Source organism: Podarcis tiliguerta (genome assembly GCF_965153285.1).
Source record: "Podarcis tiliguerta genome assembly, chromosome: 6".
In the NCBI taxonomy this organism is placed as follows: Eukaryota; Metazoa; Chordata; class Lepidosauria; order Squamata; family Lacertidae; genus Podarcis; species Podarcis tiliguerta.
Window position 1 is genome coordinate 309,928 of NC_139539.1, and position 27,760 is coordinate 337,687.

Sequence of the window (27,760 nt, forward strand, 5' to 3'; positions counted from 1 at the left end):
CTCTGCCCTTCCACTCAGTGCCCCCCCTCCTTCCCCAGATGCTGAGCTGGGCTTCTCTGCTGCCCACAGGTGGACCTGGGAGCCAAAGATGGGGAGGGGGTGGCAGTAGGGTCACCTCTGCTCCCCCCCAAATAGGCACACTTCTTCCCACTCCCCCCCCCCCATTCTTCAGGTGGACCATCTGCCTTACTTTGGAGTGATTCTTTTAAAAAATCCCCTCCGTGGGTGTCTGCTGACATCCTTGTTAGGCTCCCCCCCCCCCCATGTGTGAAAGGCCCCAACTAGGGAGGAAGAGGAGGAGGAGGAGGAAGAGGCTTCAGGGCTGACACAGCAGCTGACGCCCAGCTTCTGCCCAGAAGACAGATTCCTCCTGGGGAGCTCAGTCCTGGGGGGGCGGCGCCTGTGGCTCATAGCTGTGGCAAGTCCATTGCACGGTTGGCACAGAGTTGACCTTGTAGAGTCAACGTTTGCTTGTGCTTCCGCATTTATTTCCTCTGCAAACTGACTTGAAGAGCCCCCCCTCCTGTCACAAGCTGGGGGGGGGGGACACTGCTGGGAGCTCCAAGCGACCCCTTTCTGCAGGCTTGGGGAAGTGGCGGCAGGGATCTGAGCTCTGCAGAGACGAAAAGCAGGCGATGGAAAGGTCACGGAGGTGGGAACGCAGGGAGGTTGTCCCCCTCCCCCCCCCGTGGCTGAGCTCCCTGCCTGTCTGATTTGAGGCAGGGGGTGGGCAGCGCAGTTCCTCGCCTGGTGGCTGCCTGTTCCGCATGCCCCTCGGCTGCCATCTTTGCCAGGCAACCGGGCGCAGGTTGCCGCCTGCCGTGGGTGTGGGTGCCTCTGAGGTCCTTCTGGGGATCCTCTCCAAAGAGTTTGGCCCTGAGGCTGGCTTCCCCTCCCCAGCGAGGTAAATAGAAACATAAACTGCCCCTAACGAGACAAATCTAACGAGGGCCTCGTAAAACGTGGCAGGTCTGCCATCCCTGCTGGCTGCGGGAGGCGCGTCTGTGTCTGGAGGTGGATTATGGAACTGCAGTTTGGAAGATTGAGTGGGCCATAAACATTTTCATATTTCATTAGCCGATTAATGGACGTCTCCCTTCTCTGGCAACTTTGCTGATTCTCAGCAAAAAATCTTGGGGAGTAAATGAAGGCGTCTGGCGAGGCCTTTCCGGGGGCCCGGCCCGTTATGGATGGTCCCAATTAACGCCTCTGCCGTGCGCCACCGCGCTGGGCTCTGCCCGTCCAGTTACCGTTAATAGATTTCTCATAAGTGGCTGGATTGTAAAAACCTCATAACTCAGTTTAATGCCACCCATAAAATTATCTCCGGACATCTGGCCCAGATTCCAGGCACTCTGGGGCCGAGGGGAGATGCCGGAGACCCTTTCGCTCCCGGGCGGCAGAGATCCCTTCCGCAGGACGGGGGGTGGGGGGTGGGAGAAGAGCTCTGAGCCAAGACCTCCCACCGCCTGGCTCCAGCCTCCCCAAAGGGCCACCAGCTGAGCTGCCCCCCTGAACGTGGGTGTCCTCATCCACTGATCTCAGCTGGAATGTGGAAAGGGGCTCCGTGCCCTCTTGAGATTGGGCACTTGACATTGTTCTTTGCTTGCTCTGAAACTCTGGCTCCCTGGTGGCTGAGCAGGGCCAGGCCGGGGCACAGACAGGTGCTCAGCCCTGTGGCTCAGGGAGAAGGTAGGTCGGGTGTTTGGCATGCGGAAGGTTTCGGTTTTGATCCCAAACCGTCTCTCGCCTGGCTCTCCTGTGCTGCTCTTTTGCTCTTTGGAGAATTAGTTGCTTTTTGTGGTTTTTATTTAAAGAATTTAATTGTGCATGGCGCTTCAGAAAAAATGTCATTTTTTAAAAACTCTGCCCTGGGGCTGTTTGCTGAAAGGCAGGTACAAAAAAAGGGACAAGTGATTCATCCCTGTTTGTCTGCTTGTTTGATCTTCCGTAGCAGGTATGGAGGTGGAGGAGGGGGGCTTCTTTGCCTGAGACGCTGGAGAGCGTTGGAAGATTCGGGAGGGAACAAAGAAAAGAGCATAGTTAAAACTGTGGCACTTGCTCCCACCGGAGGCAGCGATGGCCACCGACTCGGAAGGCTTTAAAAGAGAACCAGGGAAATTCAGGGGGGAGGAGAGGCCTGGGGAGGCTCCTGGCCAGGCTGGCTCAGCCGGCAGCCCTCCTTCTGAATCACTGGAGTTGCTCTGGGGCTCTGGGAATCCTGATTGCAGTTTCCAAAACTGTCCAGCCACTGTGAGAACAGGATGCTGGGCCAGACGGCCCATTGGCCCGATCCAGAAGGCTCTTCTCATGTTCTTAGCAGAGCTGCTGCCGGCCAGTGCAGGTGAGCTGCTTTGTGGAGCAAGTCCCCAAGTGTGGCATCTCTGTTCCTCTGGCAGGCAGAGCGCCCTCATGGTTGCCCCCTGAGTAAGAGGGCCATTTTGGAGTGTGTGTGGTGGGCCCTCCTGCTGGCTGCAGGGCCCCCTTTCTAGGCCACAGTGACCGTGTTGGAAGGGGGGGGGCACAGAGATTCGTGGGCACCTGAGCATCTCCGCTTTCCCCACAACGCGCATGGATCTGCTCCTCGTTCCTTTTCACTCCTCGCCAAGGAAAAGGCCCCTCCCCACTTTCCCTGGGACCCCTCAGCCTTTGCGGAGAACCTCTGAGGTGGCCTTTATGGGAACCCAGCCCAGAGCGTGGGGTCCCGGCTGTCACTGTCAGAAGAAATTCCGGCCGGGAGCAAAGTCAGACAAGCTCGTTCAGCCTCCGAGCTCATTAGGAGTCTTATAAAGCAGCCGGGAAAAGGGCTGGTGGCTGAGGGGACCCCCAGATAATGCAGCAACCGGGACCCCAAACCTGTGTTTGAGGTGGAGTGGGGGGGGGGGGAGGCTCCTGCTAGTCACTTTCCTTTTTAAAGGATTTTTTCAATTTGATTTTCCAAAAGAAAGAAAGAAAGAAAAAGAACAGAAAAGAAAAAGAATTACATCAAAATAGGATACACATTCACATATCAAGATTACTTTGAATCTCCTGGCTTCTCCCAATCCCATCCATGGGTCCTCTTAATTCTGTTTTCATCTGCATATCAATACTTTCCCCAATTTTTCATCTTCCTAAATTATCTGTCGTTTCTATTACATTCCAAGTGTATTTAGAATCCTGCTAATGTTTTGACCTGTTTGCAATGAGTTTGTATATGCATTTTAAACATTTCCCATTCTTTTTAAAATTTCTTGTCTTCTTGGTTCCTGAGCTTCCCAGTTAATTTTGCCATTTCGTCAGAGTTCATCCACATGTTTTGCCGTTCTTCTCTGGTCGGGGCTGTCTCTCCCTTCCGTCTCTGGGCTAGCAACCTCCGAGCGGCCGTTGTAGCATACAGGAACAGTTTCTTCTGATTTTTTGGAATCTCGGTACCTATAATTCCTAGTAAAAAAGCTTCTGGTTTTTTAAACAAAGGTTAATTTTTTAAAATAAAACATTTCATTATATATCATTTCCCAGAATTTTTTAATTCCATTACAATTCCAGGTACCTGCTAGTTACTTTCCAAGCCCCCTCCCTCCAAAAAGATGGGCTTGAGGTGGTGGGGTTTCCACCAGTGGCTCTGGGCAAGCCTGGGGGGCTCCTCTTTCCTTGTTGGCAGGATCCTGGCCACTGCCCAGGGCCTTCCAGCAGAATCCGATCCTGGTCCCCGGAGCCGCCTCCCCAGGCCCTGCTCCAAGTTGCCCAAGGGGGCAGACATGACTCCCTGCCCTTTGGCCGCACAACAACCCTGCGAGGTGGGAGAGGCCAAGAGGTTGTGTGAACTCGATGGCTGAGCAGGGATTCGAACCCAGGCCTTTCCCAGGCTCTGGTCTGACACTCTTAAGCTCTGCGCCATGATGGCTCTCAGTCAAAAGAAGAGAGGCAGAGTTACTCCAGCAATTTCTCATTTGGTGAAGGTGGAGATGGAGTCAACAGGCTCACGTTCAGCTGCTGCCCCTTGCTGCCCCCTAGATGCCAGCCCCACATATGTCTGGAGCCAAGGGCCTGGCCATTGGGAGCTGCTGCCACTGGGAAATTGCCATATGCCAAGGCAGGCCGCTGGGTCCATCTATCTCAGTATTGGCTGCACTGACTGGCAGCAATGGCAACTCGGAGGCAGGGTCTCTCCCAGCCCTCCTTGGAGATGCTGGCGGAGGGATGCTATTTGCCCTCAAAATAAAGGAAGCCGCTAGTCCTCAAGGTTCTAAGTAAGGGGCTGGTTTGAATAGGAACACGAGAGGCTGCCCGACACTGGCTGGCAGCCGTAACTCTCCAGGGTTTCGGCAGGGGGCTCCCTCCAGCCCTGCCTGGAGATGCTGCCGGTGGGGCTGACCCCTCCCTGCTTGTCTCTCCCAGCACCAACCTCCCCGTCTCGCGTTCCCTGCAGATCCACTCGGACTCGGACGAGGGCGACGGCTCCATCAAGTACACCATCTCCGGGGAGGGGGCCGGCACCATCTTCCTGATTGACGAGCTGACGGGTGACATCCACGCCACCGAGCGCCTCGACCGCGAGCAGAAGACCTTCTACACGCTGCGCGCCCAGGCCAGGGACCGCCAGACGGACCGGCTGCTGGAGCCCGAGTCGGAGTTCGTCATCAAGGTACAGGACATCAACGACAGCGAGCCCCGCTTCCTGGGGGGGCCCTACATCGGGAGTGTGGCCGAGCTCTCCCCCATCGGTGAGTCCCTCTGCACGCCACCCCCACCCCCCACCCAACTGCCCCCACCCCAGGGCCCCTGCGGAGCAGGCCGGGGGCTCAGGGCTTCCCAAACACCTGCCCTCCGGTCCTGTGCCCCCCCTCCTCCGAGGGTCCGGCCTCTGCTTGTGAAAGGCCCTGGGGGGGGGTTTCTTTGCCTCCTCCATGCTGCCCCCTCTGCTTCCTGACCTGCTTCCTTCACCCCCCCAGGCTTCCCCCTTACCCCCCCGCTCCATCTGCAGCTCCTGGCTCCAGGCCATGCAGGGGACGTCCTTTCCGCTGCCTGGAAAATACCCCTTTCCCTTGGGGTGGGGGCTGAGGATTTGTCAGAATCGTGGAACTCTCGAGTCGGATGGGCCCTCCTGGGTCATCTAGTCCACCCCCCTGCAATGCAGGAACCTGCAGCTGAAAAGCATCCCTGAAGTCCAGCGGTTTCTCCAAACATTTAGTGGGAAGTTCCTCTCTTGCCATTTGAACTTGCCGCCCCAGCCTTTGCCACCTGGCGCCCTGCTGAGTGGTGCTGGGCTGCAGCTCACAAGGTTGGGCCATTTGAGCAAAACCTTTTGGGGCCGACGAGATGTGAGATTTTGTTGCATGGGCATCCCTTGCGTTGCAAGGCGGTTTAGAGGTCACATAGCTGTGGGGTGAGGGGGTGAGACCTACTCTGGATCGGGGCACGGTGGGTGGGGGCTCTTTAACCCTTTCAGCCACCCAGGCTCCCAACTGGAAGCAACCTTACGCACGGCTACCTGGGCTCTTCTTTACCTGGTCAGGTTCAAGCCCCTCAAGAACCGGGGCGCAAGATCCCTCGTGGACCAAAGAGAGAAGTCATAGAATCATAGAATCATAGAGTTGGAAGAGACCACAAGGGCCATCGAGTCCAACCCCCTGCCAAGCAGGAAACACCATCAGAGCACTCCTGACATATGGTTGTCAAGCCTCTGCTTAAAGATCTCCAAAGAAGGAGACTCCACCACACTCCTTGGCAGCAAATTCCACTGTCAAACAGCTCTTACTGTCAGGAAGTTCTTCCTAATGTTGAGGTGGAATCTTCTTTCTTGTAGTTTGGATCCATTGCTCCGTGTCCGCTTCTCTGGAGCAGCAGAAAACAACCTTTCTCCCTCCTCTATGTGACATCCTTTTATATATTTGAACATGGCTATCATATCCCCCCTTAACCTCCTCTTCTCCAGGCTAAACATGCCCAGCTCCCTTAGCCGTTCCTCATAAGGCATCGTTTCCAGGCCTTTGACCATTTTGGTTGCCCTCCTCTGGACACGTTCCAGTTTGTCAGTGTCCTTCTTGAACTGTGGTGCCCAGAACTGGACACAGTACTCCAGGTGAGGTCTGACCAGAGCAGAATACAGTGGCACTATTACTTCCCTTGATCTAGATGCTATACTCCTATTGATGCAGCCCAGAATTGCATTGGCTTTTTTAGCTGCTGCGTCACACTGTTGGCTCATGTCAAGTTTGTGGTCAACCAAGACTCCTAGATCCTTTTCACATGTACTGCTCTCAAGCCAGGTGTCACCCATCTTGTATTTGTGCCTCTCATTTTTTTTGCCCAAGTGCAATACTTTACATTTCTCCCTGTTAAAATTCATCTTGTTTGTTTTGGCCCAGTTCTCTAATCTGTCAAGGTCGTTTTGAAGTGTGATCCTGTCTTCTGGGGTGTTAGCCACCCCTCCCAGTTTGGTGTCATCTGCAAATTTGATCAGGATGCCCTTGAGTCCATCATCCAAGTCGTTGATAAAGATGTTGAATAAGACTGGGCCCAAGGCAGAACCCTGTGGCACCCCACTAGTCACTCTTCTCCAGGATGCACAGATCGTGTCTGCCATGACGCAGGCCATGACGCAGTACTATGTGCCCAATTCTGTGCACTTCCTTTTTTATAATTTTTTATAATTAATTTTTCAAGAAATAACAAAAATAAAAAAAAAGCAACAACACAAATTTATACACAAAAGCAATATCAAATCCATAAAATAGAATTCCCCGGATCCCGCAACTTCCCTCCCCCACCTCCCCTGGTTCCTTAATTTTCTTTTTCAACTGCATATCATTTCAACTCCAAATTTCTTATGCTTAGAATCCTATCCAATGTATTAACCTGTTTACAATACTTTTGTAAATAAATAATCAACGTTCCCCCTTCCAATGAGGGTCAGACAGGCCTCTCTCCCGGCTGAAATTCCAGCACTTCCATGATCTGTTTTCCTTTTACTCCAATGGGCTTTTATACAGAATCCAGATTTTATTGTTTTAACTCGTCTTCGGTTCCATTGTATCAAGCCTCCCGCCCACCACTTTGAGGCCAAGGGGACTAAGTGGTACCTGAATGGTTGAAGTGAATAACTAAATAAATTTGTAATGGGGGGGGGTGAGGGTAAAGTGGTCGAACCAAAGCGTTTTGCAGGATCCCTTGGGCTTTGGGGGTGAAATGGTTTTGGGCTCAGCTGAGATCAGCCCCAGAATCTGTCTCCTGAAATGGAAGATGGAATCCGTAAATGAAGACGTGGTCCTTGAGCATGTGCAGACTGCCTGCCTTGCCCCTCTGAGTCCCCGCAGCCTGCCTTCCCCACCCTCCTTGCTTAAGGAGCTGAGCTGCAGAGAGAAGCTGGGGGGGGGCAGGGTTGAGCCCCGGCACTTATTTCCGGAGAGGGGGCTGTGAGCCCCTTTTGCTCTCCCTGGGCGGGTGAGAGAGAAAAGGCAGGCTGTGTTTTGGGGAGGGAAAGAGCTGCTTGGTCCTAGGGGGGGGGGAGATATTAGCGGAGGCTCTGATTATTTGAAAATCGCTCACAATTATGGGGTGCCTGATCAGGAGCTGATGGAAACAAGGCATATCAAAGGCGGCGGCGCCTGTGCCAAATTGCAGATCACAGGCGGGAAGAGACGCTCTTTCCCTACATGAAAGGAGGCGATTCCTGCAAATTAAAAGGCTCAGAAGTTAAAAGCAGAGCGAAGGGTTTGGAGCGGCAGCTACGTGCCTTGGCGGCGCAATGGGCGTCCTGGGAGGCTTGCGTGCGGACGCCAGACACGCTCCGCGGCAGAGGAGCCCCAGGCCCTTGTCAGAAGTGCTCAGACCTTCCTCCTCCTCCTCCTCCTCCTCTGCTGCGGAGGCAGAAACCAGAGGCACCTTCTGGCATCTCTGAGCAGGGAACGGGTATGGGGGGGGGAGCAGGGTGACTGGCACCCGTCTCCAGGGCGCCTCCTTCACACCCGGGTCTCGTGTCTTGTTCTTTCCCCTCCACAACATTTTGGGTTGGGCTTCAGGTGTCCTGGGTGCACCAAGAATGGCTTTCGAACTGCCCCTTTCCACATGCCGCTCCTGTGTAAGACACTGTGGCTCAGCGATTTGAGTGCCAAACTGGGGGAGACCCGGGTTTGAATCCCCACTCAACCCTGGGTGGCCGGGGGGGGGCTGTCATTACCTTCTCTTGACCTAAATGTGTGCTTGGGGAAGATAGCGATATGTGCTACTTTGAGCTCCTTGGAGGAAAAAGCAGGGTATAAATGTGCCCAGGCTGAGGGGGCCAGGATTTCTGGAGGGGTTGCCACTGCCACCCCCCCCCATCCTTCCTACCAGGAGGAGTTGGGCAGCAGATGGCGAGGTGGGGGGCCTTGGCTGAAACCTCTTGGCTGGGATTGTGAGCTCACGCTGGGGGTCCGGAGCTGGGTGTGGGGGTCTGGGGTTCAGCTTTCCTCTGCTTCTTGGGCGGCTGCAAGCTTCCTCCACCAGCTTAGAGAGGCGATTTGGCGGCTGGGGGTCAAGACTTGTCCTGATTATCACTGCAGAGGGAATTGGTTAATCTCCTGCAGGGAGGGGGGGCCCTGCCCATCTCCCTCCCTCCTTTCCTAGAGCCGATTTGCTTGTTTGGCCAAGGCCGGGGGGGGGGGAGTGGGGGGAAGGTGCTGTCATGAGTCCCAGGACCTTCCGCTGTGGCTCCAGCAAGCCCAGCCAAGAGGGACAGGTGGGTTTCTTGGAAGTGCCAAGCTCTGACAGCATGACCCCCCCCCCTTTCCTGGGGAGAGCGTTGGCATTCCAGGCTCCTTCTGGCCACAGGTGTTCCCTAGGACTCTGGCTCTATAATAATAATAATAATAATAATAATAATAATAATAATAATAATAATTTATTATTTATACCCCACCCATCTGGTTTCCCAGCCACTCTGGGCGGCTTCCAACAGAATATTAAAAGCACAATCAAACATCAAACATTAAAAACTTCCCTAAACAGGGCTGCTTTCAGATGTCTTCTAAATGTCAGATAGTTGTTTATTTCCTTGACATCCGAAGGGAGGGGGTTCCACAGGGTGGGCGCCACTACTGAGAAGGCCCTCTGCCTCGTTCCCGGTAACCTCGCTTCTCGCAGGGAGGGAAGGGAACCGCCAGAAGGCCATCGGAAGTGGACCCCGGTGTCCGGGGTGGAGACGCTCCCAAGTATACTGGGCACCAACACTTTGAATTGTGCTCAAAAACGTACTGGGAGCCAATGCAGGTCTTTCAGGACCGGTGTTATATGGTCTCGGTGGCCGCTCCCAGTCACCAGTCTGGCTGTCGCATTCTGGATTAGTTGTAGTTTCCGGGTCACCTTCAAAAGTAGTCCCACATTGGGCACAAGTAGGGCACATTGCAGTAGTCCAAGTGGGAGACAATCAGAGCATGGTATCTAGCTGGGCATGTGTGTTTCTGCTTGGCACTCTCTCTCTCTCTCTCCCGCTCTCTCCTTCTTGGAGGTTTCGTGTCCCTTTCCCCCGGCTCCCTGGTCCTGCCATCTCCTGCTGTTGAAGTGGCAGAACATCTGCTCTGCATTCAGAAGGTCCTTGTCCTAAGAGGAGACTGGTGGATCAGGCCCAGGGCCCATCTAGCCCAGTCTCTTGTCCCTGCAGTGCCCAGCCGGACGGCCCCAAGGGAAACCCGCAAGCAGGATTCGAACACAGAGCAGCCCTTGCTCCTCCTGTGAAAGGTCCTGCTGGAGGAGTGTGGGGAGGGGGGGAATGGAGAGAAGCCAAAGGAATTATTCGCCTCCAATGCTCCTCACTGTAGGAGGCATTGGGTGGAGGCGCCGGCCTCGTTTGTGGAAGGACAAAGGCGGAATTCTCATCTGGACTGCTGTAATATGTTGAGCCTGGGGCTGCCCCTGGAGACAGCTTGGAAGCTTCCAACAGGATTGCTTGTTTGCTCGGTGGAGATGGTAGCCGGGTCCACAGAACCCCACTTCTCAGCAGCATCCATTGGTTTTGAATCCCACATGCCAGACTTTGTGACCCCTCAAGCTCTCCCAGGCTGGGGGTGGCTCTGCTACCTGCGATGAGGTTGTCTCCTGGGAGGCACGGAGCCTTTTCAGTAGAGGCTCCCGGACTTTGCTGCGCCTTCCCAACGAGGAGCATCAGAAACCTCCCTTCTGCCTGTTGTTCCCTCCAGAGTCTTCTCTGTGTCCTTCCACCTGCTTCCGCCTCTAACTAGAGCTGCTTCCAAGGAGGGAGTCTGGGTCCTCCTGGGCCAATTTTGCCACGACTGGAGTGTCTTGCAATTCTCTGCTGGGAGCTTCCCTTTCCCACGAAGCCCTGCATGGAGTCGGCTGGTCCCTGTTAACCTGTGGATGCCTTAATCTTGTGCGCTTCCAAACCGTGTTATTTGATGAAAGTCTTTGTGTCTTGTTGCCTTGTTTGCATTCTGCATTTTCGTCTTGCTTTAAGCTGCTTTGAGGGGCCTTTGGGCCAAAAAGAAGAATAAAATCTGAATAGACAAGCAAACAAACCGGAGGGAAATGAACAAGCGACTTGCAGGGTCCAGATGGCACCCACCTGCGGGCTCTTGCCACCCCAAGGCGGGAAGAGAGCCCCCACCACAAGGCTGTCTCTCCTGAAGGGCTCCTGGGTCCCTGCAAGCGAGCCCGGGGGGGGGGGAGGCAAAGTCTGCTGCAGGCAAATGGGGAGGCCTTTTCCCAGCACCTCAAGGAGCAAGACTCACTGGCCGGGGCAGAGCAAGTCCTCCCTCATTGACCATTCTCTGAGCAGCAAGCAGATGGACTGGAAAGATCTGGCGGACGTCGTCTGCTTGCCAGGCCTGCCAGAAGCGGCTGAAGGACTTTCGCAGGACAGGCCATTGCATGGAGCAGGAGGCGGAGAGAGAGGCTGAGCTCCCAGGCCATTGTGGGAGGGGGCATTCTTAGGTGTCCGGGGAGGGAGGCAGGGGGCCCGTTGGGATACAGAGAGCCTCCGAAACTCCTGAGGAGCAGTTCCTCTTCCAGTGGTGGGAAAAGCCACACCTCCAGTGGGGAAGAGAGGGAAGGGGCAGCCGAGCGAGGAAAGGGGTCGAGGATGCTGCTGAGAGCCCCAGTGCCTCACCTCGCCAGGCTGGCCAGGAGGGACGCACGCCCTTTCCGTCGCCCAGCTTGCACAGAGGAGTGAGACGCAAGGAGGGGAGGAGGAGGCTTGGGGTGCTGAAGTTCTTATTTTGGGGGAGAAGCCGGAAGGGCCCACTCCCGGATTCTGCAAGTGACTGAGACGGACATGAACTTTGTAGATCTGCACTGTAAATAGTTTGCACAATAAAACCTGTAAAAGACAGGTCAGAGTCCTGCCTGGTTACTCACGAGCAACCACCACCAGCACCTGACATTAGGGGACGGGACTCAAAACAGAAAGGGGGGCGCCACTCCTGTGCCGTACTCTCTGGATTCTTCCACGTGGTTAAACAGTGGAACTCCCTCCCACAGGAAGCAGGGACAGCATCCAACTTGGACGGATTTAAAAGAGGATTTGACAAGTGGATGGAGGAGGAGAGGGCTGTTGAGGCTCCAGCCAGGATAGCTCTGCTTCTGTCTTCACAGCCAGAGGCAGCCCTGCTTCTGAATCCCAGTTGCTGGAAACCGCAGGAGGGGAGAGTTGCCCCTGCGCACGGATCCTGCTGGCGGGTTTCTCACAGGAGGCTGGACTAGGTGGAACCAGCAGAGTTCCTCTTCTGTTCTTGCAGGGTTCTGTCTCCTGCATCTCAAGAAGGGTGTTGTTTTATCTGATGATATATTTAAATGTTCATTGGCTGCTCTTCTGTCATGCCTCGCAGAGCGGCATGCAAAATGCCATAAAAATGCCAGATCTACAGCAGAACATTTCAGCGGCACAATTCCTAAAAGCTGAGCGGAAAAGCCTTTCCCTCTCTGAAGGGTTTCACCTGATGCTGGGAAGAGAGTCTGAATGACGCGGTGCTTGCATGCTCTTCTTCAAAGCATTTTTACCCTGCTCTTTGGCTGCAAAGGCTCCCAGGTGAATTGCAGGAGAATGAGTGTGACAGGGGCCACCACAAGAAAGTCCCTGCTCCTGACTTCAGAGGGGAAGGAGGGATGGGGAGACACTGAGCCCCACTGTCTTCCTGGCCAGGCAGGTTCTCATGAGCACCCTGCTGTCTCCTCAGCCCAGATCAACTCGTGACTCCTTCTCATGGCTTCATCTCGATTTTTAATGGCAGAGGGGACAAGATGGGGCTTTGCAGCAGCCTGCCAGGGTGCCAGGAGAGAGCTGCCCAGTGCTGCCCTCTGACATTGGCCCTGTAGTTCGTGGTGGAGCCACTGTGAACCTTCTGGAGGATCCTGTGATCCTCTGCATTGAGCTGCCGAGAGATCAAGTGGAAGCAACAAGGTCACTTCCTGCCTGGAGAAGACAATCAGTCGGGGCAACCCAGGCTGCCGCCGTCCCAGTTGCACCTTGGTGGAAAGGGGTGCGTGGAGGGAGGTGGGGCCCCAGAGTAGTGGGGAGGAGGGCATTTTGTCTCCAAGCCCTGTTGCTGTTCCCCCCATAGTGTGAGATGCTGGCTGGGCTTTGGGTTTTTTGGGGGGGTGCCTGCCTTGGGCCTTGTCTTGTTCCTGCAAATCCCCCTGATTGATTTAGATAAAAGCAGGAGAAGAACTCTCTATTAGTGAACAGCAAACAGAGGAGAGAAAGCTTCGCGTCAACCAAATCCTTCGCAAGCACCAGCTAAACCGTCTCTGGGGGATGTGAGTCAGACCACAGGCAGCACAGAGCCAGGCAAAGCCGGGGATAAAGAAGCCGCCGTCGGGGGAAGCAGCAACAGTTGCCCCCCCCCCCCGGCATTGCTGTGTGTTGCCCAGGCTGGCGGGGCTGGCGGCTGGCAGGGTCCCGGCCGGAGGGAGGGGCTCTTGCAGCTCAGGCTGGTCTGAGGGTGAAGCAAGGGCAGCTGGAGGGGGAACTGGATTGGGAGGTTGGGCTTCACGCAAGAAGGATCCTGGCCCCACTGGGACATCTCCTGGCTTCCCTTTGCACTTGGGGGGTGAATAGCCGTGGCATTTTGGTCCTCCGGCTCAGGAAGTCCTCAGGAAATCACAGAATAATAGAGGTACCCTCAAGGGCCATCTAGTCCAGCCCCCTGCCATGCCGGAATCTCAGGAAGCATCCCTGGCAGATGAGCACCCAACCTCTGCTGAAGAACCTCCCAGGGAGGAGACCGCCCCCCCCTAAATGGACCTGCTCTAGCCATGATTTTGTCAGCCGGCTTCTGAAGGTGTCCGAGTAACACTCCCCAGGTCCAATAACCAACGGCCATTCACCACTTGGAAGAGCTCCGCCGGACAGCTGCTTGCAGATGCAGCGATGCCAGAGAAGTTCAAAGACTCTTTCAAGGCAAATCTGGAAAAAAATGTAGTATAAACATCAACAACTGGGAGACACTGGCCTGCGAGCGCTCCAGTTGGAGAACAGCCTTGACCAAAGGTGTCCTGGGTTTTGAAGACACTCGAACTCAGGACGCAAGGGAGAAACGTGCTGAGAGGAAGGCATGCTTGGCAAATCCACACCATGATCAGCTCCCACCCGGAAACCAATGTCCCCACTGTGGAAGCATGTGTGGGTCCAGACTTGGCCTCCACAGTCACCTGCGGACCCACTGTTAAGACTGTGCTCATGGAAGACAATCTTACACAGCTATGAGGGATCAGCGAAGAAGAAGAAGAAGAAGACGAAGAAGAAGACGAAGAGAAGACGTAGAAGAAGAAGAAGATGAAAAGAAGATGAAGGAGAAGAGGAGAAGAAGCCAGAGAGGTGAGCTCCATTTGCCACATGGGACATGGTAGGCATGGTGGTGCTGTCAGGTTCAAGCCAGGCTGGCACCGCAGCCAGGGGTTCCACCCCAGAGTCAGCCACATCTGGCTCAGCCTCCAGGGGACTCTGGGCGCGCGGGGGGGGGGCCTCTTCTGGCCTCCAGCACTTGTGTTTGCCTTGCCCATCTATGGACGTGCATTCCATTTATGACACTTCTGATTCTTATAACCATTGGAAGGGGGTGGAGTCTCCTTCCTGGGAGGTTTCCAAGCAGAGGTCTGAGAGCCGTCCGTCAGGGATGCTACAGCTGTCATTCATACCTTGCAGGGGGTTGGACTAGATGACCCCCTGGTTCCCTTCCAACTCTGCAATTCTAGGATTCTTGCTCACTTTTCCACATGGGGGGTTGGGGGGAGTCTTTCCTGTGAGTGGGGGTGCCCTGTTGGGTTCAGCCCAGTTGGACCCTTCCGTGCTCTCCCCCCCCCCCCCACGGATGCCCCCTTTTAGCAAGGAGAGAGAGAGGGAGACCAATTTGCTCTGACTTGTTAAGTTTTATTGCTTTGGGGGCCCTCCTGGTGTGCGCTGGAGAGGAGGTGGGGGGGAGAACCTCTCTTTATCCACTTTACGTGCCTAATTATCTCTCTCGCTTGGGGGGGGGGGGCTTCTGCAGCTCATTGCCAATGCTGAGGGTTTGTTTGCTTGCGAGTCTTGCGAGATTCCCCCCCCCCCCGCCCCAGCAAAGGCAGAGGCTGGGATTTGGGGGAGGAAGGCGAGAGCAGCTGCCTCCTGCTTCGTGCTGCAAGATCTGGAGGTGCAACGCAGACGGAAAGTCAAGCAGCCGAGTCTCCCTTCCAAGTGGAAGGAGGGGAACCATCAACAGAGCACAACAACACCCCCCCCAGATTAAAATCTGTCTGTCAAAAACCAAGGACAGGTGGGGCAGGTGCCCCCTGTGACCGGGAGGGAGGGAGGCCACAGAAGCTGGAGGCAAAGATGGGCACAGCCTCCCCCCCCCCACGGACTGTTTGCAAGCAGGAAGGTGTGTTGGGGGGCTGGCTGAGAGCCCCCCCTTTCGTCACCCAGGAACCAGCCTGCAATGCCCAGGCCTGGGCGATCGGGAAAGCCTTCTTTCCCTGGCCCCAAAAGGACCAGCAAACTCTTTCCAACTCCTCTATCAATGGTATTTAGCGCCTTCCAAATTGAATTTAATATATAAATTAGGATCGGATAAATGTTGGCGACGTGGATTAAATAAAGCAGATTACAGCCATCTCTTCTGGAATGCTTCTCAGATAGAAATATTCTGAAAATCTGTTCAGGCTAATAATCTCTGATATGATAGGATATCATATATAGCCTTGGAACCTCAAGGATTTCTGCTTGGTTATCTAAAAGATGTCGTACTGGAAAATGATCAAGAAATAGCATTCAACCTTAAAACTGCTTCTAAGATTATAATAGCTAAAAACGGGAGGGAAAGCATATCTCTTTTGATATCGGAATGGAGTGAGAAAATGTGGTCGAGAGTCACTACGATCAAGCTAACCTATTATAAACCAGCCTAACAGGTTAATGGAATTTTTTTTTATTTCTTGTAATATTTTGGAACAACAAGTTCAATACTGTAGCACGATTTCTTTATGCTTTATATTTCATTTATTTCTTTTTGTTAATAAAATAATCCTTATTATTATTATTACTTAAAAAAGAGCCCCAAGGTGACCTCAGGGGCTCATGGGGACTGAGCTCTCTAGCCCCACAATATTTTTGGGAGGGACCTTGGGCCCCTCAATGTCCCAAAAAATCAGGTGGTGGAGGAGGCCAAGTGCAGAGGTGCCTTTCTGCCCTTTGATTGGGGCGACGGCAGTATTCCTGCACAATTTGGGGTCCCTGTCTCTTTGCAGCCATTCTGTATTAAGCCACGTCCCCACAGCAGCCATTTTGTGACTGGCGCCCACAGCCCTTTCTCCTCCTCTGCAAAGGGGTCCACTGGGGGAGAGGGGGGGGGGCTCTACGCAAGGCTGCCCCATGTGGTGAAGGGCGGAACCGCGAGTGGCCAAAGGACACCTCCTCCTCGCCCCCTGCCCTAGATTGAGATGCCCCTTGGAGGCCGTGGGACGTCTCCCGCTGACCAGAGGGGCTTCTCAGGTGGGAAGGGGAGGTGGCCCCTTTTCTGTGCACCCGGTTGTGGAATTGCCCCCCCAAGAGGTGAGAGCGGCCCCTCCCCGGTGCCTTTGGGGGGCAGTTGAGATGTTCTGTGTTTCCCCAAATCTTTTGCCCCTTGCTCTCTGCCTCCTTGACCCGCTTTGCAAGTGGGGTCCATTGTGGTGATTTCTGAGTGGTGTGACAGGCAGCCTAGAGGTGGCGCTGGGGGCGGGGATCTGGCATGGGGGGGCGGGTTCAACACGGTAGAAGGAAGAGACCTCTGTGATTTCCAGCCCCCACCGTCAAGGACTGGTCTCCCAAGTCACTGTGCTGCTGTTACCCTACAAAGGAGCAACGTGGCACTCCGACCATTATGCCGCACTACCTTCCAAAGCGGGCTTGGCGCTCGCACAGTGTTGTTGGGCTTTCTGGAGCTCCCTCCAGTTTGCCAGCCTCAAATCCCCCCCCCCAGCAGTGCATTTAGGCAACAGTTGGCAGGGGCCCTTTGGCATTTAATGGTGCCTGGTTTTACGGCCAGTGCCATCTGTGTCTGTTTTCCTGCGTGGCGTTTTTTATTCCGTTTTAAACGGTTATGATCTTGCCGTTTTAAAACTCTTCTGGCCACCTCAAGAGGCTTTCTGACTGACAGGTGAGATGGGGGGGCAGATCCTTCCCTGAAGGGCTGGTCCCACCTGAGCGATCCCTACCTGGCGGGGGTCCTGCTCACCTGCCCGCCCTGCTTACCTGGATGGGCACTGCCAGCTGGGAGGCCTCTGCCTTCTCCCTCTCCCCCCCCACTTGCCTTGTCAGTCTCTGGGCCATCAGCAGCCTTCCAGCCCCCTCCCCAACACCCCCCTCCTGCTCCTCACGTCCAGGGGTCCCACTTTGGTCAAATTGAACATGATGTCAAATTAGACCCATTGCAGGGACACTCAGAGTGAAGCCCCCGGTTTAATGAGGCAGCGTTGAAAATCAATAACTTAATTGCAGCCGTTTGATGGACTTTTATCCAATTTGCACTCTCTCTGCCCCCCCCCTTCTACGTGTTGTGCATGAGGACCCTGGGCTCTGTCTGGGGATGGAGGAGAGCAGGCTGGGGGGGGGGGAGGACACCCACCCTATGGGTCCTGCCCGCTCCCAGGTGGCCTGGCACAGATCTGAGCCTGCAGGAAATTGTCCCGCCCAGGAAAGGGGGAGGCTGGGGCTGTGGAAGTCGGGGGTCAGGGCTGCTGCTCACGTGGGGCTCTTTCTGTCCTCCCCCCCAAGGGACATCGGTGATGCAGGTGATGGCGTCCGATGCCGACGACCCCACCTACGGAAGCAGCGCCCGGGTGGTCTACAGCGTCCTGGAGGGCGAGCAACATTTCACGGTCGACAGCAGGACGGGTGAGTGCCGGGCAGAGGTGCTGGGGGCACTGGGGGTGGGGGTGGGAGGGGGAGCTGGCTGGACACAGGCTTTGACCCCCAACTACCACCCCCAGGCTCTCCTGGAGCAGAAGCTATCCCTTTGAGAATCAGGGGGGCAGCCAGGTAGCCTAGGAAATTGGGTGCTGGGCTTGTGGAAGGGGCAATTTAACCTGGGGGGGGGGTGTAACATCGGGTCTGTCCTGCTTCATGGGGGGGGGGGCTGCAAGGAAGATCACCCAAGAACGCCAGCCTGGCAGAGGCGTCTTTGGAGTTCTGCTGCAGCAGCTCTCCGTCGCATAGTTAAACGGTGGAACTGCCCGCCACAGGAGGCAATGATGCCCCCCCCAATTTAGGACCAATTTATGGCCAAGAGGACTGTCCATGGCCCCCCCCTATGCTTCTGAATCCCAGCTCCTGGAAAGCACAGATGGAGAGAGTTGCTGCATGAGGGCTTTCCACCCCCTCCTCCTCTGTGCCCACCTGCCTGGTTGCCAGGTGATCTCCCTGGGAGAGAGGGAGGGGCTGGCATTAGGAGACCGTCCGTGGGCATCTGACCCAGCGGGGAGTCCGGAAATGTCAGGCTGCGCCGGCTGGGCCCACCTTGGAGGAGGGGCGCTGACCCTTCCCGGGTGCGGGGGGGGGGCCTGGCACTCTGACGGGGCACAAAGGCTCCCCCCTGCCAGGCTCTCCAGCAGCGGCTTTGTTAGCGCCGGGCCTTTGATTAAAGGCAACACTTTAAATTAAGGATTGCTTTATAAATGCTCTATTAATATTTGATGGGTGAGCGGTGGAATCCGCTCCATCCTTTAATAACTTCTAATAAAGGCCTGCTGTAAAAGGACCCGCCATAAATCCCCAGCAGATGATCCCGTGACGGCCTGTTAGGACGGGGGGGGGGGGGCTCACTCGCTCGCTTCCCTGGGGGGAGGGGGAGGCTCAGAAAAGGGGCCGCTGGACCCCACAGCAGTCTCTGTGAGGGCAGGGACCCCTCTGGGTGCTGCTGGCGGTGCCCGCGGTGAGGAGCAGCCAAGAGGGCCTGGGCTGGCAGTCCCGGATCCCAGCTCAGGATCCCCGCAGGGGCTGGCAAGGGACCAGCCCCCCTGAAACCCAGAAACGGCCAGCCAGGCTTCCGTGGGGCTCGACTGCCTCTCCATCCATCCCCCTTTGCCTCTTTCCGTCCTCAAGTTGAGTGGGGAGTTTCAATGCGCGGCGATGCGTCAGATTCACAGGCCTGCCCACTCTGGCTATTCCTGGGCAAGCAGCTGCCACTGCCCACACCCCGCAAAGCCCCCTCTTGCCAAAGCAGCTACGGCGCCCCCAAAGGTCCCCAGGGATCCTCGGAGGAGACTGGTTCTCTGCTTGGAAACGGGAGCCACGCTTTTTCTCCAGCCTCGGAAGTCTTCTTTCCAACCTGGCAAGCTTGGTCTGTTTCTGGGCAGGAGATGTCTCCCTCTCTGCCTGCCTGCAGGTGGCGCTGTGGAGGGCGGGGACAGGTGTTGCAGGATTTCCTGCGTGAGATGGAGACCTGCTCCTTCCTCCCCCACCTGGGGGTCTCTGCCGCTCCTAACTTGGGCTGGCCCAGAGGAGGATTCTTCTCCCTTGGCTTCCTGGGCCTGCTGGCACCCTGGCATCCCGCGAAAGCCCTTCAGAAGTCAGGCAGCGTCTGTACCCGCTTCCCCCTCCCCTGAGTGTGGCATCAAGAGCCCTCCTCCAAGCCAGGGTGGCAGCAGCTGTTGGTGGTCCAGGAGCAGGCTGCCCACTTGCGCTGGCTTGGGTGGCATGGGAGCTGAAAGAGCCGTTGAGGAGACGTTTGTCCTGCTGAGGGCAGAGGCCACGGAAGGCCCCCCCCCGACTCCGTCCGGGTCCCGTCATGCACCTGGCCAGCTGCTCCGCCTGGCAATTCCTTCCTGTGCTCGGAGCATCAGGTTTAATTGCCCAGATCAGCAGCTTAACTTGCAGAGCCATCGTGATCATTAATGCTGTAAAAGGAGCCATAAAATCTGGCACCTTCATTTTTCGTAATATACGATAATGGAGAGCCGTTTGCTTTTCCTTTTTGACTTTGACCTGCTTTCTCCCTCGCCTTGATCACGCGAGGAGACCCAGGCGGGGAGCAGCCCTGCTGGCTGGGCTGTCGGACGCGGGTGCAAGTGTCCTGCGCAAGGCTTGGCGGGAGCATGCGTGTCTTTCTGAGGGCCTCCTGCTCAACCTTCTCCGAAAGGAAAGCCTGCAGGATCAGGCCAATGGGCCGCCTAGCCCAGCATCCTGTTCTCACTGTGGCCCAATTCTCGTAGAAATCCAGATAGACTTCATCTGGACCTGGAGGTTCCATAAGAGAATATGAGGAGCCTGGCTGCTGGATCAGAACACAGGGGGACCGTCTCATCCAGCCTTCTGTTCTCACTGCGGCCAACCAGATGCCCCACCGGGAAACCCGCAAACAGGATCAGACCCCAGAGCCCTCTCCCTTCCTGGCATTCACAAGCATTTTGGCCTCCAACCATGGAGGGCAGAGCAGAACCACCTTTGATAGTTTCTTTCTCCTTCATGAATTTACCGTATTTTTCGCTCTATAAGACGCACCAGACCATAAGACGCACCTAGTTTTTGGAGGAGGAGGAAAACAAGAAAAAAAATCTGAATCCCAGAAGCCAGAACAGCAAGAGGGATCGCTGCGCAGTGATCCCTCTTGCTGTTCTGGCTTCTGGGATAGCTGCGGAGCCTGCATTCGCTCCATAAGACGCACACACATTCCCCATTTCTTTTTAGGAGGGCGTCTTATAGAGCGAAAAATACGGTATCTCCTCCTCTTTCAAAGCCGTCCAAGCTGGTGGCCCTCACAGCTTCCTGTGGCAGGGAGTTCCATAGGTTAACTCTGCTCCATCCTTCCTTTGGTCTAGCCTGAATCCCCCAGCATTCAGCTTGGTTGGCACTGCCCAGCAAACCCTGCCTGGCCCGGTCTTGGCCCAGTGCTGCTTCTGGGCCGAGGGAGGACCTGTCCTGGTGCAGCTCCTCCTTTCTGCTGCTGCCGGGGGGAGGCTGAGGCGGCTGGGCTTGTCCGCTTCTGCAGGAGGTGGCATCCGAGTCTGGCCAAGTGCACCGCCAGCGCCTTCCGCCCCAGGGGCTCTTGCCCGGAAGGGCTCCCAGGTGGGCAGAGCCTTTGAACCCGGGGCGAGTCGCCTGCCTGCCTGCCGCCTCCTTGGGAAATTAGGATGCATTTACGGATGTAAAGTGGAAATTAATCTTTAACGACCAGAGGGATTTGGGATTAGTCTTCGTTTTGCGCCGTCTTAGGCCGAGTCCCCAGGCCCCATCTGTTAGGGGGCGGAGGGGGGAGAGGGGACCCCTTGGCCAAGAATCTGGCTCTGGAGAGGCCGACAGGTGGGGCCGCTGCTCCTGCAGGACTTGGCACGCAGGGCACTTGGGTTCCCCTGCCAGGGGCCACTGGGTGAGGCTTTGAGGAGCACAGAATCCTAGAACACAGAGTTGGACGGGACCCCCAGGAGGCATCTAGTCCAACCCCCTGCAATGCAGGAATGAGCTGAGGCAGGATGAGGCCGCTTGGACTCAGAGCTGGCTGCCTTGACTGGCCACGGGTGGCATTCAGGCCACGGGGATTCCGAAGCGTTGCTGCCTCTGACTGGACGCTGAGCAGAACCTTCCTGGCTGGGAGCCTCTGAATTTGCCTGATCCTCTTTCATAGCTATCCAGGTTGGTGGCCATCTCTGCCTCCTGTGGCAGGGAGTTCCAGAGGTTAACAATGCGCTGCGTGAAGCAGGACTTTCTGTTTTCTGTCCCAGGTTTGGGAGCAAATTCAGCCCCTGTGAGGCTCCTGGCAAGGCAGGTTGAAAGAAGCAGCCGCCCAGCAGTTTGCAGTTGTCCCTCCCTCCCTCCCTCTCCCCGCCCCCCCTCCCGATTTCCACAACCCTTGTGTGCAAGAGATGGGCACGGAGCCAAAGGCGGGGAGGTGGAATCACTCGTGCGAGGGGAGAAGTTATTTAAAAGAGAGGCGATCGGGTGTGGAGGGGGGGGGCTGTGGAGATAATGAAAGCCAGCAGACGCAGCTGCGCCCCCCCAACTCCCTGGGTTTCCTCTGAGTCTTCTTGGCCTCGCAATGAGCCCAGAGTGTGTCAAAGAATTGTAGAGGGCACCCCCAGGGTCATCTAGTCCAACCCCCTGCAATGCGGGCAGAGATGCCCAACGATGGGACAAGCTGCGTTTGAGTTCTCCCTTAGATGGCACCAGCGGAGAGCCAGAAGGTCGGCATATTCTGGGATGGATCGGGCCCCTGGTCTCTTTCTCCTTCCATGGGGATGTCATGGGAGGCGGGTCCAGCTCTTCCTTGGATTGCGTGCATAATTATGGGATGGTGTCTGACTGGTGGGAGGGTTTTCCCCGGGGCTGGAGTGGAAGCTGATGAGCCGGTGGCAGAGCAGGGTCCCTGCCAGCATCCCAGCGCCCCCCCCATTCTGCCCGGTGCTGAGGCCTCGCTGGAGGGCCCTGGGCTCCCTTCCTGCTGGGAGGATGATGAGCTTCTGTCTCCGCTGAGCCCCCCTCCCCACGACATCCCTCTCATCACAGCGCGGCTGACAAGAATCATTTTCATTATAAAACGCTTCAGACCCTTTAATTAACAGAGCCGTTTCCATTCCAATGAGACGCCGCCTGGCTCTGGAGCCGCAGCAACTTGCAGGAGCCAGACCCCCCCCCCCTTCTGAACAGGAGAGGACCAGGAGAGGTGCAGGGTCAGGCCAGCGACCCCTCGTGTCCGCAGGATCCAAGGGCAAGATGCCCTCCCCTCCGGTGGTTTTTGGCAACTGATTTCTGCCTCCACCAGTGGAGGAAAAGCAGAGCCAGTCCATTTATCATCATCATTAGAATTAGAATTTCTATACTGCCCATCATCCAAAGATCACAGGGAGGTTTACAATATAAAAACACAAAAATACATACCATAGTAACAAACAGAAATAATGCCCCACGCCTCCCTGGTTGTAAAGGCCATAGATTGTTGAATAAGCCAAAGGCCTGGGAGGTGAGGAATGTTTCTGCCTGGTGCCTAAAGCGATGGAGAGAAAGTGTCAGGCCAGCCTCATTTATTATTATTATTATTATTACTATTATTATTATTATTATTATTATTATTATTATTATTAACTTTTATTTATACCCCGCCCTCCCCAGCCAAGACCGGGTTCAGGGCAGCTAACACCAGATATAAAAACAATTGATTAAAATACAACTTAAGAACAAGATTAAAATACAACATTCAGATGCAGCCTCATTTCAGTAGGAACTCAAATCAAAATCTTTTTGGGGATGAAAATGTCAAATCTTCACCAAGGCCAACTCTCCAGACTGGTCCTACGTGGGCCAGAAAAAAGCCAGGGAAGTCCCCAAATAGGAGTTCCATCACAGAAGGAGAAAGGATAAAGGAAAGAGGGGGAGGGGATCAAGTTGATTCCAAGCCAAAGGCCAGGCGGAACAGCTCTATCTTACAGGCCCTGCGGGAAGAAATCAGATCCCTCAGGGCCCTGGTCTCATGAAGCAGAGCATTCCACCAGGCTGGGGCCAGTGTTGAGAAGGCCCTGGCTCTGGTTGAGGCTAATCTGACTTCCTTAGGGCCCGGGACCTCTAGGGTGTTGCTATTTATGGACCTTAAGGTCCTCCGTGGGGCATACCTGGAGAGGCGGTCCCGTAGGTACAAGGGTCCTAGGCTGTGGGAGACACCACAAAAGTTCTCATGTTGCCACTTTCCAGACCTCTCATGGAGGAGACACACGAAGAAGGGCCTCAGATGATGATCTCAGGGTCCATGTTGGCTCATTTCCTGAGCCCTTTGAGGCTTTGTAGGTCAAGAGCAGCACTTTAATGAATTGGGCCCAGAAACTAACTGGTAGCCAGTGCAGTAAGACCAGGACCGGGGTCATACGCTCAAGCCGTCTTGCTCTGGTGAGCAACCTGGCTGCCGAATTCTGCACCAGCTGAAGTTTCTGAACGGTCTTCAGGGGCAGCTCTATGCAGAACACGTTGCAGTAATCCATCCTCGAGGCTACCAGAGCAGAGACAGCAGAAGTTAAAACTATCCCTGTGGGGGCTCAGCTGGGACAGCAGGCGAAGCTGACGGAAGGTCCTCTACGGCGCCACTGAGGCCACCTGGGCCTCAAGCGAGAGTAGTGGGTCCAGAAGGACCTCCTTCTTCAGAGGAAGGGGAACCCCATCAAGAGCAGGTGCCCTCCCACCCATCTGGTCTAGGGAATCCCCCACTAACGGGTTGAGCTTCAGTCTGTTGGCTCTCATCCTGCCCATGACTGAGGCAAGACGCTGGTCCAGCACTCCCACTGCCTCACCTGCAGATGTCAGGGAGGAAGAGAGCTGAGAGTCATCCGCATATTGCTAACAGCAGACTCCAAACCTCCAGATGACCCCACTCAGAGGCTTCACGTACCGTATTTTTCGCTCCATAAGGTGCACTGGACTGTAAGGTGCACCTAGTTTTTAGAGGGGGAAATCAAGATTTATTTTTTTTCCAGGGAGGGTTTCAAGCAGGCAGGGAGCGCCCCTTCTCCCAGGAAGGAATTCCTCGCCATCATGGCCCAGCCAGTTGTCCCCTCCCGGCTGGTTTTATCGGGGTCTAGAGAGCAAGGGGTCTCCCTGAGCAGTCCAAGCCCCCTTTCCACGTCCTTGAGCCTTACCATAGACTCTACTCTGGACCTTCCTTGAGATGCATCTGCTGTAACAGCGGAGCCAGGATCCCGGCGGGTGCAAGTGGCTTTCTCCTCTAGATGCTTTGCAAACAAGTCACGTTGAACTGTCTCCTTTGGCCAGACTGCCAAGCACCCTGCATGCATGATCCGGGGAAGCTCTGCCGGACGGCACAATCAGGATGCAGTGGAGACAGCAAAGTGCACCATCCCGGTTGGCAGCCATCCCTGCCTCCCGAGGCAGGGAGTTCCATAGTTTAATTCTGCCTTGCGCGAAGAAGGACTTGCTTGAAGATGTTCAGGATCTTCCAACTTTCCGCTTCTTTGGATGTCCTGCCTCCCAAGGGCTCTGCCACCCGGATGCCAGCTCTGACCAGGAGGATCCTTGGCCTGGCCCTCTTCCCAGCTCTCTCTCGCTCCCCCTGTCCCAGGATGGCAGTGCCCTCCCCCCTTGTTCCCCAGCAGGGCGGGACCAGGTCTCCAGGGAGGCAGCAAGTGCCGGAGGCCCTGCCTGCTGGTTTGGGAGGTGCCATCTGGTAGCCCTTTGCTGCAGGAGCGCTCTTCCCATGCTCAGAGGCACACAGATGAAGAAGGAGGCCTGGGACTCCCTGCATGTGGGGAGGCTTAGAGAGGAATGCAAGGAGCTGCTTCACACGGAGCCAAAGCCTTGGTCTGTCTAACTCAGTGTTGTCTGCACTGACTGGCAGCAACGGCTGCCAGAAATTGAACCTGAGACCTTCTGCATGCAAGGGAGCTGCTCTGGCCGGCCCCTCTCTCTGGAAAGGGGGCGCTGAGCCCCCTCTGCTTCTCTTTGCAAGCTCAGCCCCAGCAGGATGGGCAGCGAGGGAGAGAGAGAGCTTTTTGCTGGACTTTGCAACGTTTTGCATCGAGCAAGCAGCGTGCCCCCCCTTCTCTCCCTCTTTCTGGTGGCAGGGAGGGCAGCCAGAGCTTTTGGGGTGAGGCGGAGGTAATTGCAGGGCACGGCGGCTGACAGCTGTCAGCCAGGGAGAGAGGCCAGGAGCGGCTTTGGGTCCAGCCAGCAGTGATGCCTCCTGACAATCAGCCCATCAGCGGCGGGATAATGAGCAGAGCCTTCGGGGCTGCCAAGCGTCTCCTGGGAAGAGCTGAGAGGCAGCAGCGGGGCGGGGGGGGGGGGGCGCAGGCCTGGCCTCTCCAGCACTCCGGCCCCCACTTGGCTGCGCCCCCAAACCAGCCCCGGGGAAGCACTGAGCAACCAGCAGGCTCCCTGCCCCGAATGCAAGGGCTCTGGAGAGACGCTGCCAGGAAGGACGTTTCCCTGACGGCAGAGTGACCTCGTGGGACCCCCGCCTTGGTTGGGGGGGGGGGCTGGATCTGCAGCTCTGCCCCATGCTAGAATCATGGGAGGCTAAGACCCATGGGAGGGTCACGAGGCTCATTGAATCCAACCCCCTGCCTTGCTGGCAAAATCACATCTCCCCACTCCGAGACCGTCTACCTCCAACCCCCCAGGACCCACAGCCTGGCTCCCCCCATGGCAGTCGGGAAACAGGTGGCTCTTGAAACTGGGGGAGGCTGCTGGGGGCCAGCGGAGTCCTCTTTGGTGCCCTGTTACCAGGAGACCCTTTTTCTTCCTGCCCTTTGGCCCTGGGTCACAGAGAATCACAGAATTGTAGATTTGTTTTTTTTTAATATATATTTATTGAAGTTTTCAAATAGGGCATATATTAGATAAGCACAACTTATCATTGTCCATTTAACATCTCTCAATTATTACATGGGACTCCCCCACACCTCCCGCATACACTTACATCATTATTAAATTTATTTCAAACAAATTATCATTTAACTCATCTTAATTAATAATCTTAATTTGGTTTGACATATAATTCAGCCTTAAATCTAATTTAATGGTAGACAATTATCTGCACTGGCATCCAATTCAACACTCAGCCAAATTACAATATTTTTGTAAATAAATCTTAAATTCCCTCCAGTCTTCTTCCATCCTTTCTTCTCCCTGGTCTCGAATTCTGCCGGTCATCTCAGCTAATTGCATATAGTCCATCAGTTGCATCTGCCATTCTTCCACAGTGGGTAGCTCCTGAGTTTTCCAATTCTTGGCAATTAATATTCTTGCTGCTGTTGTTGCGTACATAAAGAATGTTCTGTCCTTTTTTAACACACTCTGGCCTACAATACCCAGGAGAAAGGCCTCTGGTTTCTTAGTAAAGGTGTATTTAAACACCTTTTTTAATTCATTATATATCTTCTCCCAAAAGGCCTTCACTCTAGGGCAGGTCCACCAGAGGTGAAAAAATGTTCCTTCATTTTCCTTACATTTCCAACATTTGCTATCAGACGAATGGTATATTTTAGCCAGTTTAACAGGGGTCATGTACCATCTATACATCATTTTCATCACATTTTCCTTCAACGCATTACATGCAGTGAAGTTCAGCCCAGAGGTCCACAACCTTTCCCAATCTTCAAACATAATATTATACCCAATGTCCTGCGCCCATTTTATCATTGTTGATTTTACCATTTCGTCATGTGTGTTCCATTTCAGCAGCAAGTTATACATTCTTGAAAGTACCTTAGTCTTAGGTTCTAACAGTTCAGTTTCTAACTTTGACTTTTCCACTTGGAATCCTAGCTTTTTGTCATTTTTAAACACTTCTTTAATCTGAGCATATTGTAACCAGTCTCGCACTTTGTCTCTCATCTTTTCTAAACTCTGCAATTTCCAGTTGTCACCATCCTTTTCTATTATCTCCCAATATTTTGGCCAGTTGGCCTCCATATTGGCTCTTTTCCGAGCCTTAGCCTCCAGGGGTGACAGCCACCTCGGAGTTTTATTCTCCAGTAAGTCTTTATATTTTGTCCAGACATTAAAAACTGATTTTCTGACAATATGGTTCTTGAAGGCCTTATTTATCTTAGCTTTATCATACCATAAATATGCATGCCATCCAAACGCGTTATTAAAACCTTCCAAATCCAAGACATCCGTATCTTCAAGAAGTAACCAATCTTTTAACCAGCAGAAAGCTGCAGCTTCATAATACAACTTTAAATCTGGCAGGGCAAAGCCCCCTCTTTCTTTCGCATCTGTTAATATTTTAAATTTGATTCTGGGCTTTTTGCCCTGCCAGACAAATTTAGAAATATCTTTCTGCCACTTCCGGAAGCACTCTGTCTTGTCTACAATCTGCAGTGTCTGAAACAAAAATAACATTTTTGGCAATACATTCATCTTGATGGCAGCTATTCGGCCCAACAAAGAAAGTTTTAGTCTTGACCAACTATCCAAGTCTCTCTTAATCTCTGACCAACATTTTTCATAATTATCTTTAAATAAACTCAGATTTTTTGCTGTTATGTTTACCCCTAGGTATTTAACTTTTTTAACCACATTTAGTTCTGTCTCTTTCTGAAGCTGTTCCAACTCAGTATCTGTCAAGTTTTTCCCCAAAACTTTAGTTTTTTGCTTGTTTAACTTAAATCCTGCCACTCGACCAAAGTTTTGAATCAGTTGTAGTACTCTTTTCAAACTAGACTCCGGCTCCTGTAATGTCAGAACTAGGTCATCTGCAAAAGCTTTAAGTTTATATTGTTTCGCTCCGACCTGAATCCCTTCCACCAACCTGTCCCCCCTAATCATATTCAGGAGCACTTCCAGAACCGAAATAAACAGTAATGGGGAAATCGGGCAGCCTTGTCGTGTACCTTT

General features: G+C 54.5%; 1 protein-coding gene across 7 annotated transcripts in view; it reads left to right on the forward strand.

Moving 5' to 3' along the window:
- Positions 1–27,760, forward strand: part of CDH22 (cadherin 22) — a 95,585-nt gene that overhangs the window by 31,015 nt on the left and 36,810 nt on the right. For 5 of the 7 annotated variants that reach the window (XM_083447343.1, XM_083447340.1, XM_083447342.1 and 2 more), the window contains 2 exons: positions 4,412–4,706; positions 17,201–17,320. In XM_083447343.1, coding sequence (XP_083303469.1) covers positions 4,412–4,706; positions 17,201–17,320 — 415 coding nt within the window. Of the gene's footprint in view, positions 1–4,411; positions 4,707–14,537; positions 14,829–17,200; positions 17,321–27,760 lie in introns of those variants that run through there. The other 2 variants (XM_083447345.1, XM_083447344.1) reach the window with 2 other exon arrangements.